The sequence below is a fragment of the Pteropus medius genome, unplaced genomic scaffold, assembly GCF_902729225.1.
Source record: "Pteropus medius unplaced genomic scaffold, Ma_sr-lr_union100, whole genome shotgun sequence".
In the NCBI taxonomy this organism is placed as follows: Eukaryota; Metazoa; Chordata; class Mammalia; order Chiroptera; family Pteropodidae; genus Pteropus; species Pteropus medius.
The window spans coordinates 1,603,993-1,622,475 of NW_024354501.1; the positions used below are offsets into that span (position 1 = coordinate 1,603,993).

An 18,483-nucleotide genomic window follows, 5' to 3' on the forward strand; every position below is an offset into this window, starting at 1 on the left:
GGGTGTGCGTGTTGCATGTGTGTCGTGTGTGGTGTATGCGTTAGTTCTGGACCTGGGAGAACAGAAACCCTCCCCCAGGGGATCGGGGGACCCACCCTCCAGCGTCTTCTGTGACAGGGACATAATCGGGTCAGCGTCTGGACGCCGCCATTAGAAGAGTGGCCAGACACCGGCTGAGGTGCGCAGGGACCTGCCCGGTGGCACCCGGCACCCGCCTCCCCCAGCTCCGCGGTCAGACGCGGCAAAGCGCGCATTAGGAGCAGCACCCGGGGGCAACCAGGGTCCCGGGGGCGGCCAGGGTCCCGGGGGACGGCCAGGGTCCTGGGGCGCGGCCGGCCCAGGGCGCAGAGCACCTGCCGCTCCCAGCGGCCCTGCACGGGGCTCGCGCGTCCGCGGGGCTGGCAGCGGCTTTAGGAAAACAAGGCCCGGGCAGCCCAGGGCGCAGCCCCCCTCCCGGTGCCCGGCCTTCGGGGGTCTGCGCATCTCCCCTGCCCCACGCCACCTCCGTTTCCGCACGGTAAACACGGCAAGGACAGCATGGCCCGGTCCCTGTTCCCCAAGGGCCGGCCGTGCTTGATATGCCCCAAGCAGGGCGACGCTGAACTGCAGGCGGCCTCTCCCGTGGGCCAAGGGCCCTCCCAGGGGGCAGGGCACCGGAGCAGGCAGGTTCGTCGGGCACCGTGAGGGGAGGCGCACTGGCCGGGGGTCGTGGCCACGGGGTGTCTTTGGTGGGCCACCTGCCATAAAGGTAACTTGCGGATACGCACCACACGACCCCGAGCAGAAGGCCACGTGACTGGCCTGCTCTGCGCGCGACTCGTCCCCACCCCCGTGGCCACCGTGCTGGGCGGCCCCGTCCTTCTAGGCCAGGGCCGCCCGGTCACCTGCACTGTGGCCACGCTCACAAAAGTAAAAGCCAACAGCGAAGTGATTCTGTAACTTCCTTAACCCGACACATCCAAAATAGCACATCGAGAGCAGTTGCTGCAAAACCTTAGGGACGAGGTATTCTATGGCCTTTATGTTCGCGCTAGGTCTTAAAAACCCCGCCAAATGCCTTTCCTTGAAGTCTTTGTCAGACACCGCGGTGGCAGTTGGCATCCTAATGGGTTTGATCAGTCCCCGATGTAGATGAACGAAAAACTGGAGGTTTCTGATTTTTCACTTAGTTCAAAATATGCAATGACAAAGCTCCGTATACACACTACCTGCGGAGATGGAAAGGTGTGTCCAGGTAGCAGACCGGAACAGGAAGTGCTGAGTCACAGGTATGAGCCCTGAGCTCTGTGACAGGTACTTCCCGACCCCCGTCCGGGCGTGACACAGGAAGCCGGCTCTCTGCCAAGCCGGCCACCGGGTGGAGACGCTTTGGGCTTTGGTTAGGCCCTTGGTCTACTTAAAAGTAAAACCGAAGGGTCGGGCTAGACGCGCTCTCTGGTTCTTAAACGCCGAGTCCCTGGCTCCAGCGGAGGCGGGTGCAGCCCCCGCGGTTTCGCTCTTACTGCCCCCAGTGCCCTTCCCCACCGTGGTGGCCCCGGCAGATGTCACAGTCCCTGACGGGCCAGGAGGGCCCGCGACACAGGTCCAGGCACCTCGCAGATCTAGGACCTGGGCCTGTGCTCACACCTGCCACCAGTGGTGGGGGCGCCTTTGGGGGTCCTGGGCGTCCGGAGAGAGGAAGCTTGGGGCCAGGGCCCTGGAGGGGTGGCGAAGGACAGGGGGCACCAGACGGGAGAGGGCGCCCCCAGGGGAGGCCGGTCCTGGTCCTCTCACCGTCACCCGTAGGCCCTGGGCCGCCCCCTCCCAGTCCCTAGAAACGGCACCTTCCCAACCCGCTCGCCCTCCTGAGCCGGACGGCCGGGTGACATTGGCCGAACCAGGAAGGGGAGCTAGAGGGGGGGCCCCAAGATCCTGTGGCGCTCCCCAGATTCCCCACTGGGGAGGAGCTGGTGACAGGACGAGGGATGAGGACGCTCACCGCTCCCGCCTCTTGTTTCGGTTCGTTTCGTTTTGTTCTGAGGCCGACGTGTTTTTAATTTTTAAAAAGTCATTTCCTGAGATAAAATGTAGGTCATGGGAAAGTGACCGCGTGGACAGGCACGACTCAGCGGCATTGCGCACGTCCACGATGCAGCTGTCCAGAACATTCCTTCCACTGCCAGGGCGGCCTCCGCCCTCCCGCCCAGACCCTGGAAAACGCCCACGTCTGTCCTGTCTCGTCCGCTCTGTCTAGTCTAGACATTTCGTCTGAACGGCATCGCACGACACGCGTCGTGTGACCGGCTCTTTCCGCTTAGGGTGACATTCTCCAGGCTCATCCGTGGCGTAGCATGTCGGTACTGTATTCCTTTTTCACGGCTGGATACTACTCCACCGGACGGACGCACCGCCCTCGCCGATGCGTTCCCCGATCCCGGGGCCGGCCGGCCGGCCGGGGCTTGGCTCGTCCCATCCGCCCCGTCCCCGACAGCTCCCGGGCCTGAGGCTTCGCCGTTCCCTGTCCCGCTTCACTCGGCCGATACTTGTCTAAGACGCTCCAGAACTGTGCCGAACACCAGTCTCTGCCGGACAAGGAGCTCGAGGTTTCCACGCTTAATTATATCTCGCCCTTAAGCACGACAGGCATGGCAGGCACGACAGGCGAGGTGAGGGAAAGTAAATAACTTGGCCATGGCCATACAGATGAGAAATGGACATCCGGGGTGGCCGATCCAAACGGCCTGCCTTCCTGCCACGCCTTCAAGGGCCAGGACCCAAAGGAAGAGCGTCGGCAGTTAAGCCTTCGGGCCCCCGTTCCGGCTGGGCGCGACGCCACGCAGAAAACGCCGAGGGGCAGCGACTCCTGCGGACGGCCACGTGGTGGCGGCCACGCGGCTGGGTAAAAGTTGAGCGGGCTCGCCGTGCCGCGGCTCAAAAAGACACCCACGCGTGTCGCCAAGTGTCGCTTTTAAGAAGTTCCTTACAGGGGTGTGCGTGTCTGAATCGGCAGGAGGACCGGGCTGGAGGACAGGCACCCCACTGTCTGCAGGGTCCCTGCTGGCGGCCAGAGATCGAGGGGAAGAGAGAATCGATCGCTTTCTCATTCAGATATTTCTAAATCTTTTACGTCGTTCCGTTGAGCACAGATTGGTTTGTTTTTGATTTTAAGCAAAGAAAAACAGCACACCGTCTCCCCCACCAGCAGCCACCACCCCCTGTCGACGGCCACCCCCCACCCCTGTTCCAGGCCAGCCCAGCTTCCGTCCTCTGCCCGAGTCACACCACCCCGCTGTGGGCCACGCAGCACAGGGGCCGCCTCTAGGGAAAGAACAGAAAATCTCAAGTCCTAAATCAAGTTTCGGGGCTTGGAGAGGCCCTTGTAAGTGTAGCACCCCGGAGCTCCAGCTCCACGGGCCTCAGGGTGGTCGCCCCCTGGGCCAGTGGCCCCCAGGCTTCTTCCCACACAGAACCCCAGGGCAGCTCTCAGGGGGGTCCCCGCCCCCCATGCCGCCTGGAACGTTCCTTCTCGGTTATGATCCCAGGCCCACTCAACGTGGGCCTCCCCACTGTCCACCGGCAGCTGTGGGGGCCAGTGGGAGCGTTAGCCATGTTACCGGCACGCTGTCCAGGGCCTCGTGCCGAGCGCCTTGGGATCTGTGGGAGAAAGGACAGTGTGTGCCTGGCACATACTTACCAAGACACTGTCCCATGTGTGAACTCCACGGGAACAGTTAACAAGACCCCTATGGTCAAAATCCACGAGTATCCGCAAAGCCTCGCACGGCCCAACGTGCTGGTCTGCGCCTCAGCAGCCATACGGCCGCATGGTGGGGACAGGCTGGCCACCGCCTGTGAGCTGTGAGCTGTGGGCTGATGGAAAGTGACCTTTGCACAGTAATGCAAGGCCGGACTCGAGCAAGGACAGCCCGTCTAAAATTTTGATGCCGTGCTCGCTGCGGATTTTTGGACTGGTTTTATCCTTTTACTGTGTATGGAATGTTATTTGTCTTAGTCATTGAATTTGGGGCACCCCAAGGCGAGTGCTTTGCTGGCCTCACCCTAAGGCGGGGACCTTCCCATCACCTGAGAAAGGTTCACCAGGCCCGACGGCGTTGTGCCCGCTTCTGGTGACGTGGCTGACCCTCCTGCTGGCCCTCAGAGCCCTGGCGTCTCCACCCGGCACCCGGCTGGTAACACTGCCATCGGAGGCCTCCGCTCTGACCCGTGTCCCCGACACCGTGAGCTGGCAGCTCCTTGAGGGGTCTGGCTGGAGTGGCGGGAAGCTGTGGCGCGGGCAGCGGATCTCAAAAGCTTGTCAAGATACAGACCCCGGCACCTTGACCGTGACCGCGGAGCCTGGGAGCCCAGAGAGCTGCTTTTAAAAAAATTATCTTCCATTGCGGTAAAACGCGCGTGCCGTAGAATTCAGCATCTTACCCGCTTGCGAGAGCACCGTTCAGTGTCTGGACCACCGCCGTCACCGTCGTCACCGTCGCCCACCCCAGAGCTGTTTCAGGTGGGATTTGTCCTTCCGCGACTGGCTTTTCGCATCCGTGAGACCCGCGTTAAAAACGATCCCCCCAAACACAAGTGGGCGCGTGCTCACGTTTCGACAGCGAAACCCAGATCATTTTGATGAAACCCACACAAACAGGACTCACGAGCCACAGAAACCTATTTCTCACCCTCCGAGATCGAGAGGCAGGGGGTGCTGCTGAGGGCTCGCTTCCTGGTTGGCAGACGGCGTCACCTGGCTGTGTCCCCACATGACAGAAGGGACGAGGGAGCCCTCTGGGGTCTCCGAGATGAGGGTGCTGATCCCATCTATGGGGGCTCGGCCCTCCCGGCCTCGTCACCACCCGAAGACACCGTCACACCGGGGTTAAGATTTCGACATGCGAATTTGGGGTGGGGCACAAACATTCGGCCCATTGCGACTTTCTTTCCACAAGTTTGGGAAAAAGTCCGATCTTTTTGTAACGGTGAAGTAAACCACTAGCCACCATTCGAGGCGTGCCCCGAGATTCCATCATTGGCCATTGAAGCTTAAAAGATGCGTCAATCCGAGTGCGGGACCACACGGGTGTCCCCTGAGGCTGGCCCCCCGAGCCAGACGCGGCCGGGAGGCCCTGGGCTCAGAGACCGCACGTTGGCAGCGTACCCGGCACGTTCTCGTTTTTGTTTTAAAATCGGTTCTAGTTTTCCTTAGAAAATTAGAAACGCAACACAGGCAGCAAAGAAACTAAAGGACACAGTTCCACGTCGCCCGCGACAGCCGCCAAGTTACCAAGTCAAAGAACGTCCTTCTTCTGTTCTGCTTTATTCGGTATTTCCTTTAAAACCCGGTGGACGGGGGCGCTGGGCCACTTCCGAGGCACGGGAAGGGACGAAGCACAGAGCGATGCCCACGTGGCGAACCTCGAACGCGCGGTGGCCAGAGGCCAGCCGGGCACGGCGCCTGGCGTCCGGGGCCACCTGCCTGGGTCATGCGGCACAGGCAGGTCCACCGGAGGGGGAGCCGGAAGGTGGCTGTCGGGCACTGGGGATGCAGACGCTCGGGGGGTGACGGCTGACGGGCACAGGGCTGCTTTCCAGGGACGATGAACGTGCTCGCGGATCGGACAGCGGTGGTGGCGATCCAGTGGAAAGCCCTGACTGCCACCGGAGTTCCCCGGGGGAGGTGAATTTTGAGGTTGTGTGGATTGCACCTCAATTTTTTGAGAGAGGAAGTAAAGAGGAAATGGTCGCTTCCTTTGGCTTAAAGAGCCAGTGTTGGTTCCCGGGTCCAGTCTGGAGGGTGTCCCAGGGAGGGCTGGGGGCCCCAGGGGACAGGGACCCCCCACCGGGGGAGGGGGTGGGCTGTGCCAACGCCCAGCGTTCCCTGCAGGCCAGCCCTGTCACCTCCTGGGGACTGTGACCACAGAGCACAGGAGGTCAGTCTCGAAGCTGTTCCGGGCCTGGTTTGGTTTGCGTCTCAGGTTATCACCTCCCTAGCCCAGCGGGGGAGGGGCAGTCACACAGGTGTCCCCGTGCTGGGGATCCCCCTGCACTCGTTGCTGTGGACGCAGCGGGGTGGGCTCTGTCTGGCCCCGGAGTCTCCCCGAGGGGCCGGAGCAGGGGTCTCAGCCGACCGCCCAGGAACGCGTGCTGGACGGGCCGGGCCTCCGAGGTGGTGCGTCCGGCCCGGGGCGGGCAGGTGCCCTCACTCCGGAATGAAGCGTCCAGGCCCGCAGGTGTCCCGTGGACAGGCCTGGGCCCGGCGGGGCCCGAGGCGATTCACACACAGACGCCTGTGGCCGCGCCGCAGTCAGCCCGAGTCCCCGGTCCCTAGGGCGCTCCAGGGAAGCCAGAGACCCTCACCTGCGTTTTGCTTCTCCGTGGCGGCGACTTTCTCCACGTACAAGGCTCGAGCCGAGTCCACGCGTGGGCCACACGCAGCCGCAGGCGTCTGCTCTAAACAGACACGAGGCGAGCGGTTTCTAAACCGGTCCACGTCCCCGTGGGGCCGGCCGTCCCCTGGCCCAGGGACCGAGGCCACCAAGGAAACAACTCGCCGGCAGTACCCGCCTCCCACGTTCGGAAGCCGCTTCCGGTGGTGGCAGCTGCCCAGGCCCACGGCTGAGCCCAGCCGTCGGGGACCCCCGCCCCGCCCCCCACCCTGCCCCAGCCTCCTCGAGGCCGCCCCCCTGCAGCCTCCCCTCCATCTCGCGCCTGTCATCACAGGGTCCCCCGGTGCACCTGCATGGACATGTCCTAGGAAGTCAGAGCCCCCGACCCTGCCCCACTTCCCGGCTCCCTCCACCGGACACGTGTCCCCCCGGGGTGACTGGCCGTGCGCTCCGTCGGGACCTTCGCTCTAAGGCTTCGTAAAAGCCCAGGTGACAGAGTCAGGCGCGGTGAGTGAGGCGGCCGCGTCTGTGGGGACGTTTCTTGCTGTCATTTTTTTTACCAAGCACAGAACCCAAAAGCCGAGACGAGCTGGCAGCCCTGTACCATGCCCTTCAGCCCACGCTGCCCTCCGAGTCCCCTCCCGCAGCTCGGCCTGGCCCCGCAGGACGCAGGGCCCTTGGCAGAGGGGCCGGGAGGCCCCCGCGACACGACGTTTGTGCCCACCCCGCCTTTGCCCCGCGGCCCTGTGTGTCCTCAGCTCCTGTCACTGTCTCTCCTGCCTGCTGCGTCACCTCAGCAACCGGTCACCCCCACGATTTCCGATGCCACCTGTGTGTGCACCGAGTCCAACCAGCGGCTGGCCACAGATCGGTCCAGCAAATGATTCAACGGGCTCGATTCCAGTCACCACGGCTCAGTGTTGACGTCTCCCCCCCCCAGAGCTACCCGCCGAAGCCAGCCACGCCATAATGACTGCAGCCACCCAGGATCCAGCCAGCCAGAAACCCGGGCGTCGCTGCTGGGCCCTGTCTCACCTCTTCATCAGTGACTGCCTGCTGTTTGACCTCGCCCCCCAGATGCAGCCTGCCCCACACCCCGGCTTTCCCGGCATCTGTTGCCGCACCCCAGTCTTCCTGACTCTGCAGGGGCCGTTCCCTCAGCCCAGGCCTCCCTCCCCGCCCTCCAGCCCTCGTTGAGGTGTCTGACTTCCCGACCTGACGAGCCCCGACCCCACGGCTCATCGCGCACCCTCTTTTATTTCTCTCCGTGTTCTTGTCACCATCGGGAACTCTGGATCACGTGTGCCGCTTTGCTTGTCTGTTGTCGGTTGTCACCTGACTACGTGGAAGCTGCAGGAGGGCAGAGCCGGGGCGCCTGGCTCCCCTGCACCCCCAGCCCCCAGCCGGCCCGTGGTGGCACCACCGTGGGGCAGCCTCGCCTCTGCCTGCACGTCACTCACCACCGAAACACTCAGGCCACGGAGGGCCCTCTCCTGCCCTCTGCAGCCCACCGCCACGCCGCTGGGACGAGGGGTGGCACCAGGAACCTGCCCAGCCCCTACCTGCTCCTCGCCACACTCCCCACCCCGCCACCGTCAGCCTCCGCTGCCCCAGCCCCCGACTCCCCGACTGCCCCGCGCACTGCAGACGCCGCTCCGCCTCCCACCGGGCCCTGGAGCTTCTTCCTCCCCGCACTTGCCCCTCTGAACTCCCAGTGTCCATTTCAGAAGCGTCGCAGCTCGGAGGGCTGGGGGAGCGAGACGGGGGTGCCACCTCACGTCAGCCTCGGTAGACGAACTTCCCAGGGGGATGAGCAGGTGTGTTTGCTTCCCCAGGGCCAGCGTTCGTTCCTATTATCATGCCCCAAGGTGTTTAGAATCACCATTTCCGACAGGTGAATGGATAGCATCTATCCTCAGGTGGGTGGAGGATCTAAAGTGTCTGTAAATGAGCCACAGGCGGCTCTGGTTTCCTGTCGCGCTCTGCAGGGTCCCCGGCCCCCCGTCATTACTTTGGCATCACTCAGCCCTGCGTGCGTGCCGGCAGCGACGGAAGGGTGTTTGACTAAGCAGTCCTCCACACAGCCACCTTTCACCTGCACCGGTGCCTCTCAGCAGCCACTCAGGGGGCTGAGCCGAGACCCGGTGACCGCCCTGGTGAGCACTGCTGGGTGGCCGGAGGCCGAGGCCCGAGGCCGCTGGCCCTGGCGACATTCCATCTGAGCGGTTTACTTCTTCACGGAGTCATTGCTGGAGGGCGAGCCCCTCCCCTCTGCCAGGCACTCCCGGAGGCACTGGGGACACTGCAGAGAACTGAGCGGGGCTGCAGTGGCTTCTGTGGGAGGACAGAAGGGGGGGCGAGGTCAGTGGGATGAAGTGTATGAAGGACAGGAAGCAGGGCTGGGGGGAGACGGGGAGTCCCCTGAAGGGGGGACATTTGAACAGAGCCTGGAACACTGCGCGGGCGTGATTTGCATGTCTTGCTTCCTCAAAAAAGATTGCAGGCAGAGCGGCTCTTGGACCTCTTTGTCCTCAGAAGATTCTAGAACATTTCTGGAGACTCGGCAATAACTTTGAATTTTGAACTGGGGATATTCTTCTTAAGTAAACTTTAAAAAATCAATAGTTATTACTAAAGCAAAGGATTTTTGCTCCCGGGGAAGTATGTCCGTCACATGCTCACTTTTTTATTAGAAAAAATAATTTTCAGTGCAGCAGAGCAAAGTGGGTCGAGCCTGGGATGGGCCGAGGACCCAGCTGCTGCTCGTGTCCCCAGCTGTGAGCAAGGCCGGGTGCTGATTACTCTGAGAAGAACCACCTGCTGGATTCTTACTGGAGGGGGCTGAGAGGGAGGGCCTGTGAGGCAGGCAGGGGGCGAGGCTTAGACAGGGAGCAGTGGGAGGGGCTTAGCGGAAGGGCCAATAGGGTGGATGGGGCAGGGCTTAGACAGAGCAAAGGGAGGGGCTTAGTGGAAGGGCCAATAGGGTGGATGGGGCGGGGCTCAGACAGGGAGCAGGGCGGGGCTGAGAGGGAGAGCCTATGGGGCGGGACTTACACTGGCCCAGGGGGCGGGGCCTAGGATCCAAGGGCATTCCATGGTCATGTCTCTAGAACCATTTCCCAGCCTGCCCTTGTCTTTCACGCCCTTGACAATTTTTGAAGAGTATCGGTCAGTTATTTTGGAGAATGCCTCTTAATTTGGGTTGTGCGACGTTTCCTCTTGATTAGATTCAGGTGAGGCGTTTTCGAAATTTTTGATCTTAGTGCATTTTATCCGGAAGCTCATGGGGAATATTTGCTCCGTTCCTGGTGATGCGCACTTTGTTTTAGGTGGTGTTCACCAGATTCCGCCACTAAGTCACGTTGCTAACTTCTCCTTTGGAATTAACGAGTGTCTACGGGAGGGAGATCCTTTGAGATTATATACGTGTACTACTACTCTTTAGACTTCTGCCCGCTGTAGCATTTGTAAACGATTCTTGATGGTTGCCAAAGGGTGATTTTCCAATTCCTTTCCAAATGCAATCACTCCTTCTGCATTTATCAGGTGACTTCCCATCTCCCCTACATATTTACATACAGGTGGATTTATCTCACTGTGGACTCATGGGTGCTTACTTCAGTGAAAGGGTTACAATTCTTCCTCATGATCACTGATTTTCACGCTCAAATGATCCGAGACGAAGCCGTGGGAGCCCCTTCGAAGTGGCTTCCGTGTTCTTTCAATAAGTTCCCACGTCAGAAGAAAACACTTCCTTGCTTCCTGGCAGGAGATGACCCAGGCTCTCCTCACACTTCTTCTGCAGCAGTCCTGGACCCAGGCATCCCTCCAGGGAGCCCCGGGTCCTCTTAGGGGAGAACACTACTCAGACACCTATATTTGGGCACTGAGTAAATTCCTTGCAACTGGAGCGTTACTGCCGCTAGGCCCTGTCAGGGGGAAGAGCCAGGAAATGTATGACTGTACATGCATAAGACACACACGTGTATGCATGGTGGGCATGCGACCCCCGTGGTCCCAGCCTCCTGACATTCGTGCCTGTGTAGCTGCACGTTGGTCCTGGCCTGTTCGTGGTGATGCTCTCGGCTAAGGATGCCCGAGGCCTGTATCACCGATGCCCCTCAGGGGCCAATGCTGTGGCTGGACCAGCCCTGTGATTCTCATTCTGATCGCAAGATGCAGCCCCCCAAAAAACATCGGGGCACTTTGAGGGACAGGATTTCTGACTCAGGCCCTCGAGTGTACACGCCGCACCGAGAGCCACCCAGCGGATCCTTTGCAGCCTCACTCCGGATGAGGCCACAGCCCCAGCCACGGCTGGACCGGGTCCTCGTAGAGACGCGACTCAAAAGCTCCCGGCTAAGCCCAGCCACGTCCTGGGCCACGGACACTGTGAGGCAATAAACACGTGTTGTTTTAAGCCACTAAGTTTTGGTGCAATTTGTCCTGTTAAGCAATAGATAATTAACACCATATGTTACACGTACTTGTGTGGAGTGCGTGCGTGCGCACGTGTGCGTGTGTGTGTGTGTGGAGAGAGACCACACACATGTATATCTGCTTTTATATCTATCTCTACGTATTACAAACCATAGGTTCCTACTGATAATGTCAACCTCAGTCGTACGCTATAGGGATTTATTCTAACCTTCCCTACTTCTCGTAAAAAGCTTCTCCAAAGTGAGCTCTCACTTTCCACGGATTTCTGATTTGTTCTGTCCTAGAATCCTAGGTCTCTGCAAAAAGGTATCCTTCTCACGGGAATTCACTGTTTAAAGCCCTCCTCGTCTTTAGCCAAAGGCATATAGAGTCTAAATACTGCGAATGTGATGTTTTAATTTTTTTCTCACCAAAAACAAGTAAATAAATAACGCTCTCTCGACTTCTCTGGGAAGCGAGGCGCGAAATGCAGAGGGCGAGTGCACACTCTTTCCAGAAGGATCGCGCTCTGCTCAGTCTGGTCGGTACAGGGCTCCACGTGGGCCGGGCCGGGCCAGGGGCCTCGGAGGCCGGTCGCCGGAGCCGTCTCCCCCGGGCCGATGCGCCCCCTTTCCCCATTCGATTATTTGGAACGAAAAGTGCACGATGTTGTTTTTCGTGCCTAAGAGCGTGAATTGTGACGATGGCTTGGGAATGCGTGGGTCTAATTACCATTTCTCCTCTTCCAGGGACAGAAAGCTTGGATAGAAAAAACCTTCTGCAAACGAGAATGTATCCTTGTCATTCCCAGCACGAAAGACCCCAACAGGTAAATCGGAAGCCATAATTCAGACGTTATCGACGCTGTTCTTATCCATCGGTCACGGGCGACGACTCGGTGTTCGTGGGGGTGGGACAGGAGCCAAGGAGGGTGGCCCGTCGGTCACTAACCAGCAAGCTACTGGGCTCAAAGCTCCCCTGTCCGATGCGAACAGCCTTGGGAGAGAGCTGCCATCGGCCACCCACCCTTGCGGGCGTTCCCGCGACCGACGGGCACGGGGCTGCCCTTGGCCTCAGTGGGACAAGGAGCCGTGGCTTTAGGCAGATTTCCAGGGCAACTTCATGGCCTCCTCGTCCGTTTCATGCCGGTGTTTAGAGGAGAAGGCACCTCCATGCCAGGGAGACCCGAGTGGTGACGTGAGCCAGCTGTAAGTTTACGAACGGGGTCGTTCACTCTGTGCTCAAAACGTCACGCCATTTCCTTCGCCGGCACGAAAACGTGTCTTATTCAGACACAAACGAACAGAAGGCCGCCTAAGCCACGAACGTGATCAGAGATGAATTTACCACGACGTTCTCATCTCTGAGAGCAAAGGCGATGAGGCCGCTCGGAGGGTCGGGGACCACGACTCATCTGTGTGGTCGCCCAGCACGAGGTCCACGCAGCTGGGATCACACGCAGAGTGCACAGGCCCCGGTTTGCGTTTACTTGACACGTGCAACGTCAGGCCCCCACGCCCCAAAGCTCACCCCTCCGCACCACCCCGCAGCAGCTCTCCCTGCTTAAACCACAGTGATGACCCCAGCAAAGGCAAGATGCACCGTTCTGGGCCAGTGCCAGTGACCACAAAGGCCTTCGCTTTGTTGCATCTCAATGCCCGTCCCCATTTCAGGGCACCCGGAGCTCCCGTGTCGGAAACTGTCTCTGCCAGCTCTGAGGTCCCCCACCTGGCCAGGTGGCTGGGCAGCGAGGGGACCAGGAAGGGTTGCGGGGGCCCACACACCAAACCCTCCTGCGAGCTCCATGCCGTCTCTAGCACGGCTAAAAATAACCTACAATGAAAACAAACAAACAAACCACTATTTAAAGCCCCTGGAAATAGTCCCAAGGGCCAACGGCGAAGAGATGTCTGTTCAAGAAACTCCACAAAGGTTCAGTAACGGAGGCTGGAATCGTGGTACCCGAACCGAGGGCTCCTGCCCCTCCCCATCCCGGGTCAGTCAGGCAGAGGCCCCACTCGGCGTCACCACAGCTGAGAACACAGGGTCCCCTCTCCTCCCGTCCCTCGGCATTTCTCATCCTGTCCCCAGATATCTGCTGCTGCGGCCGAGACCTAAATGTGCACGTTCGAGGGGTGGGGGCTCCCCTTCTCTGCCCAGGCTACACCCATCCAAGCAGCAACACAGAAAGTGGGAGTGGCTATGCCGATTTCGGATAACATAGATTGTCAAAAAAGGTTCCTGGAAGTAAAGAGGAACACTTTCTAACGCGAATCGGGTCAATCCGTGAGGAAGATAAGCAACTATAAATATACACACACCTAATAACAGGGCACCAAAATGCCTGAAGCAGAACCTGACAGAAATAGAGAGAGAATAAAGGAGTCGACGATAATAGTTGAAAACTTCGATTCCTCACTCTCAATAATGAGTAGGACACCTAGACGGAGGGACTGGAGGAACTGAACAACACTATAAACCAACTAGGCCTGACAGGTCCCTAGAGAACACGCCACGACAACAGAATGTGCATTCCTCTCGAGGGCTCGGGGCGTGCACTCCAGGACAGACAATAGGTTATCCCATAAAACAAGTGTCCACCAATTTAAAAGGACAGAAATAATACAAAGTATGTTCTCCAAACGCGATGGAATGAAATCAGAAATCAGAAGACAATAGCGGGAAAAAACTTTTCGGAAATTCATAAATATGTGGAAATTAAACAATCCACTCCAAAATAACGAGTTAAAGAAGGTATCAGAAGAGAAATCGGAAAATATTCAAGATAAGTAAAAATGAAGATGCAACATATCAAAACTTACGAGATGCAGCTAACGCAGAGAGTGAACTTTATAGCTGTCAATGCCTATTTAAGAAAGAAGATCTTAAATAATAACCTAACACTCCGCCATGACAAACCGGAGGAAAGCAAACTACACCTGAAGGAAGCTGAAGGAAAGAAAAAATAGAAAATAGAATAAAGGAAAATCAAAGAAATTAAAAGCTGGCTCTTGAAAAAGATTGACAAAATTGACAAACATTTAGCTAGATTAATGAAGAAAGAGAGAAGGCCAAATTACTAGAATCGGGAATGAAATGACATGACTATGAATCTTACAGAAATAGAAATGAGTATAATTTGTGTATCGGTGACAATAAACTAGACAGCTTAGGTGAAATGGACAAATTCCTAGAAAGACACTAACTACCAAACCGATTCGAAAAGAAGTATGCAACCCGAATAGACCTTTAAGAAGCGAAGACAGAGGATTAGTAATAAAAAAAAAAAATTACCCACAAAGAAAAACTTAGAGTCCCGATGGCTTCGATTTTACCAAATACGTAGGGGACAATAAACACCAGTTCTTCACAAAAAGTAGAAGATGAGAGAACAACTCATTTTACGAGACCGGTACCACCCTGGTATTAAAGCCAGAAAAAAGACGTCACGAGAAAGGAAAACTAGAGATTAACATCTCCTGTGGCTCTGGATGCAGAAATCGTGAACGGACACTATGAAACCAAATCCAGCAACATGGTACAGAGAATAGTATAGTATAGTACATAGTATAGAGAATCCACCACGACCAACCAGGCACGCCGGGCTGGTTTGACATCAGAAAAGTACCTAACGTAATACATCAAACGCATCCACAGGATAAAGAACAAAAATCACACGATCATCTCAACTGACACGCACACAAAAAAGCATTTGACAAACCCCAACAACCTTTTAGGCCAAAAAAATAAATCCAGAAAACTAGGGATGAAAGAGAACTCTCTCGCTCTGACAAAGGGCATCTATGAAAAATCGCTGGCTGACATCACACTCAAGAGTGAAAGACCAGACGCTTTGCCTGAGCTAAGAGACAAGACGAGGATGAAGACTCTCACCATTTCTATTTGAAATCGTACCAGAGGTTCTGGCCAAGGAAATCAGGCAAGAGAAATAAATAAAAGCCATCCATATTGGAAAAGGAGAAGCAAAATGATCTTTACTGGCAGATGCCATAATCCCGTTTATAAAGAATCCTAGCGAATCACTGAAGAACTATTATAACTAATAAACAAGTTCAGTAAGGTTGCAGCGTACGAAATCCATATGGAAAGATCACGTGTATTTCTATATACTCGCAATGACAGTACGAAAATGAAATGAACAATTCCGTATACGATAGCATTGAAAAGAACAGCATACTTTGGGATAACCTTAAAAGAAGCGCAAATTGTATACTCTGAAAAATACAAGATATTGAAAAACAATGAAAATCTAAATAATGGAAGAGCGTACCATGTTCTTGGATGGGAAGACCGAGCATCGTCAAGATGGCGATATTCCTGGAATATCTACATTTTCGGCGCAATTCCTATCAGAATTGCAGCTGACTTCTCTGTAAAGACTGATCAGCTGATTGATCTGGAATTGCAAGGGACCCAGAGGAGCTGAAATAATCTTACGAAACAGAACGACGCGGGAAGACTCACGCTACCTGGCTATAAAACTTACTACAAAGCTACAGTAATCAAAGTGACGTGGCGTTAAGTACAGATATACAGGCCGATGGAACAAAATCGAGAGTCCAGAAATAAACCCATACGTCCACGGCCAATCGAGTTTTTAGAGACTTTGCCAAAACCAATGGGGGAAACGAACATCTCTTCTTCGAGTGGCGCAGAAAGAACTGGTTATCAACATGCAGAAGAACGGGTTTAGACCCCTACCTCACGCCACACATAAAAGCTCAAAACGGGTCAAAGAGTTGAATATAGGAGCAAAAACTATCAAACTCTCAGATGAAAATAGAGTCAATCTTCACGACCTTGGACTTGGCAAAAGATTCTTAGATCTCACACCAGAAGCACGAGCGGCAAAAAGAAATACACTTTCGACGTTACTCGTGTAGAGGAATGTTTTACTAACTGACAGACGAATTCGACAATATTGAAAAATCCTGGAAAGTCAACTCTCTATCGGGAGGGTGTGATCGATCGCACTTTGTCGCAGGCCGTTCAGTAACTCTTGCCCGTATCGACATTGTCAAGACATCAAAAAAGGTGGAAATCGGTCCAGGAAGGAAGGGCACCATCGATGTGTTTACAACGGGCTGGCATGTAAACAGACGCGCATCGATGGTCTGGAAACGGCCATCGTAAGCGGCACTTCTGTCCCCGGTAAAGCCGCATACGTGAGGGGTTCAGGTGTCACCCGCCTGTTCAGGTTGACTCCCGTTAAGGAGAAAACATGTTACTGGAACTCTGTTTGGCCTTTGTTTCCAGGTGTTGCTGTGGCCAGCTCACCAACCAGCACGTCCCCCCTCTGCCAAGTGTGACGTCTGCCAAAAATGGGGAAGAACACAGAGAGGCGGAGCCCCAGCCCGAGAAGTGGTCGGTGGCCAAGCACACGCAGAGCTACCCGACGGACACCTACGGGGCTCTCGAGTTCCAGGGAGGCGGGTCCTCCAACAAAGCCGTGGTAAGGGGCCTTTCCCGGGGTGCCCGGGCCCACGCGAGCCTCCCGGCCCGTGTCCGCTTCCCATTGGCGTGTGAGCGGGGAGCGCCGGGCAGCCCGGCCAGCGCGGCGGGGCGTCCACACGGCCACCCCTTCCATCTCATTCTGCGCCCCACTCCCGCGTGCCCAGCCAGACCGTTTCCACGATGTCATTCTGTCTCGCTGGCCCAACATCATTGTTCAAATAAAATTCACTTGTGTCCCAAACGCCCAAAAGCACAGGGTCTTCTGGGATGGCACCCAGCAAGCATCCTGGCGTGGACACAAAGAAGCCGTTCACAGGGCCAAGGCCATCGACTGCCTCTTCACCTTGAAGGGAAGGGCGAGTCCGGCTTGGCCCGCGACCCTGGTGGCCGGTGGGCCACGCCCTCAACCAATCCTGTCCAGCTGCTGAGGCCGTGGCTCTAGCTGAGCCGATCTTGGGGACGGTCCCTTCAAGATTGGGGTCAGCAAGTAAAACGAAGACTCCCAGTCATACTGGAATTTCGGATAAACAATCGATCATTTTTTATTAGCATAAGTATGTCCAAATATCACATACTTATCCTAAACCTTTTTCCATGGTTCATATAAAATTCAAAATCGACTGGGCTAAATCGGGCATACCTCCCATGTTCCTTTCCGTCACCTGGCCACAGACTCACCGAGGCCCCGGGCCCCGAGGGAGAGAAGGCCAGACAGCTCTCGCTCGGTCACGAGCCACGGCCCTGCCCCTGGTGACAGGAGAGGCCAGGCCGAGGACGAGCGCTGGGCGCCCCCCACTCCTTTGCAGTATATCCGCGTGTCCTATGACACCAAGCCAGACTCGCTACTTCACCTCATGGTAAAGGACTGGCAGCTGGAACTCCCCAAGCTCCTCATATCCGTGCACGGAGGCCTCCAGAACTTCGAGATGCAGCCGAAGCTGAAGCAGGTGTTTGGAAAAGGGCTGGTCAAGGCCGCCATGACCACGGGCGCCTGGATTTTCACGGGGGGCGTCAGCACTGGTAAGAACAGAGCCTTTCTCTTGCAATCGGTGTGCAAACCCGGCACCAGGATGGTCCCTAAGAGCTCTCGAGCGTGGGCGGGCCTCAGGGGACGGTCGCAAGCAGGCGACTGTCACAGTACAACGGGTCACGGGAGTTTCCCGGGTTCCCAGTACACACGAGTTATGTTCCCGCGACGCCGCAGTCGAGTAGGTGTGCCACAGCTTTACGTCCAAAGAGGCCGTGCACGTACCTCGGTTCAGAAAACACTCCGTTGCTAAAAAAGCTGTCATCTGAGCCCGCTGGAGGACGCGCCGGCAGAACCGCAGGGGCGGAGCTGCCCCGACCTTCCATTTGTAAAATCTTAGTACCTCCAAAGTGCAGTAAGACGGGGTCTTTAAGATCAAAAGACAAAGGTCTCGCCTCCTGATAACGTTTGTGACAGAGCCCGAGTCCGCCCGGCAGCTGGTTGTATGGGGCTCGCCGGTGGTCACGGTCGGTATCTCTGGCCACCGCCATGCGCCCTGTATGAGCCTCCTTTTCGCTGAGGCTCGCGACGGTCCCTTCCCCATCAAATGGGAGAGGAAACCGAGGTGCAGAGAGGCTGTCTGGGCGTCCGGGGACTGTCACAGGCGCAGGTGTCCCCACCGCGGGTCTCAGGAGCGAGCAAAGCAAACCACTACACCGCAGAGTCCAGGAGCCCACGCGGGCGACGGGTTACGGTGGCCCCGGACTCCGACGCGCTTTCTTTAAGTGACGAAGTCTGCCGTGTCTGCGCCCTGCTCTGTCGGGAACGGACGGCTGAGGCACAGGGCCTAAAGTGTGACTTATGGCTGCTCACAGGGGTCGTCAGCCACGTGGGGGACGCCTTGAAGGACCACCCCTCCAAGTCCAGAGGCCGGCTGTGTGCCGTGGGGATCGCCCCGTGGGGCATCGTGGAGAACAAGAACGAGCTGGTCGGGAAGGACGTAAGCATCTGCCCCCCGACATTGGCCAGCTCTAAACAGCAGTCTTTGTTTTGAGATTGCCGTAGATTCACCTGCAGTTGTCAAAAAAATAAGAAAGAGGGGTCCCCTGCGCCTTCTGCCCCCCCGCCAATGGCAACGCCCTGCAAAAACATGGCACAAAACACAGCCGAGATGCTGTCACTGAGACAATCAAGCCGGAACGTCTCCTCACCCCTGGGGGCCCCGCGTTGGGGTGTACCATCCACAGCTAACAC

At 57.0% G+C, this 18,483-nt stretch overlaps 1 protein-coding gene across 1 annotated transcript in view; it reads left to right on the forward strand.

Moving 5' to 3' along the window:
- Positions 1-18,483, forward strand: part of TRPM1 (transient receptor potential cation channel subfamily M member 1) — a 62,874-nt gene that overhangs the window by 4,034 nt on the left and 40,357 nt on the right. The window contains exons 3-6 of the mRNA XM_039853456.1: positions 11,543-11,616; positions 16,065-16,260; positions 17,069-17,282; positions 18,105-18,229. Of these exons, the coding sequence (XP_039709390.1) occupies positions 11,543-11,616; positions 16,065-16,260; positions 17,069-17,282; positions 18,105-18,229 (609 nt within the window). The remainder of the gene's footprint in view (positions 1-11,542; positions 11,617-16,064; positions 16,261-17,068; positions 17,283-18,104; positions 18,230-18,483) is intronic.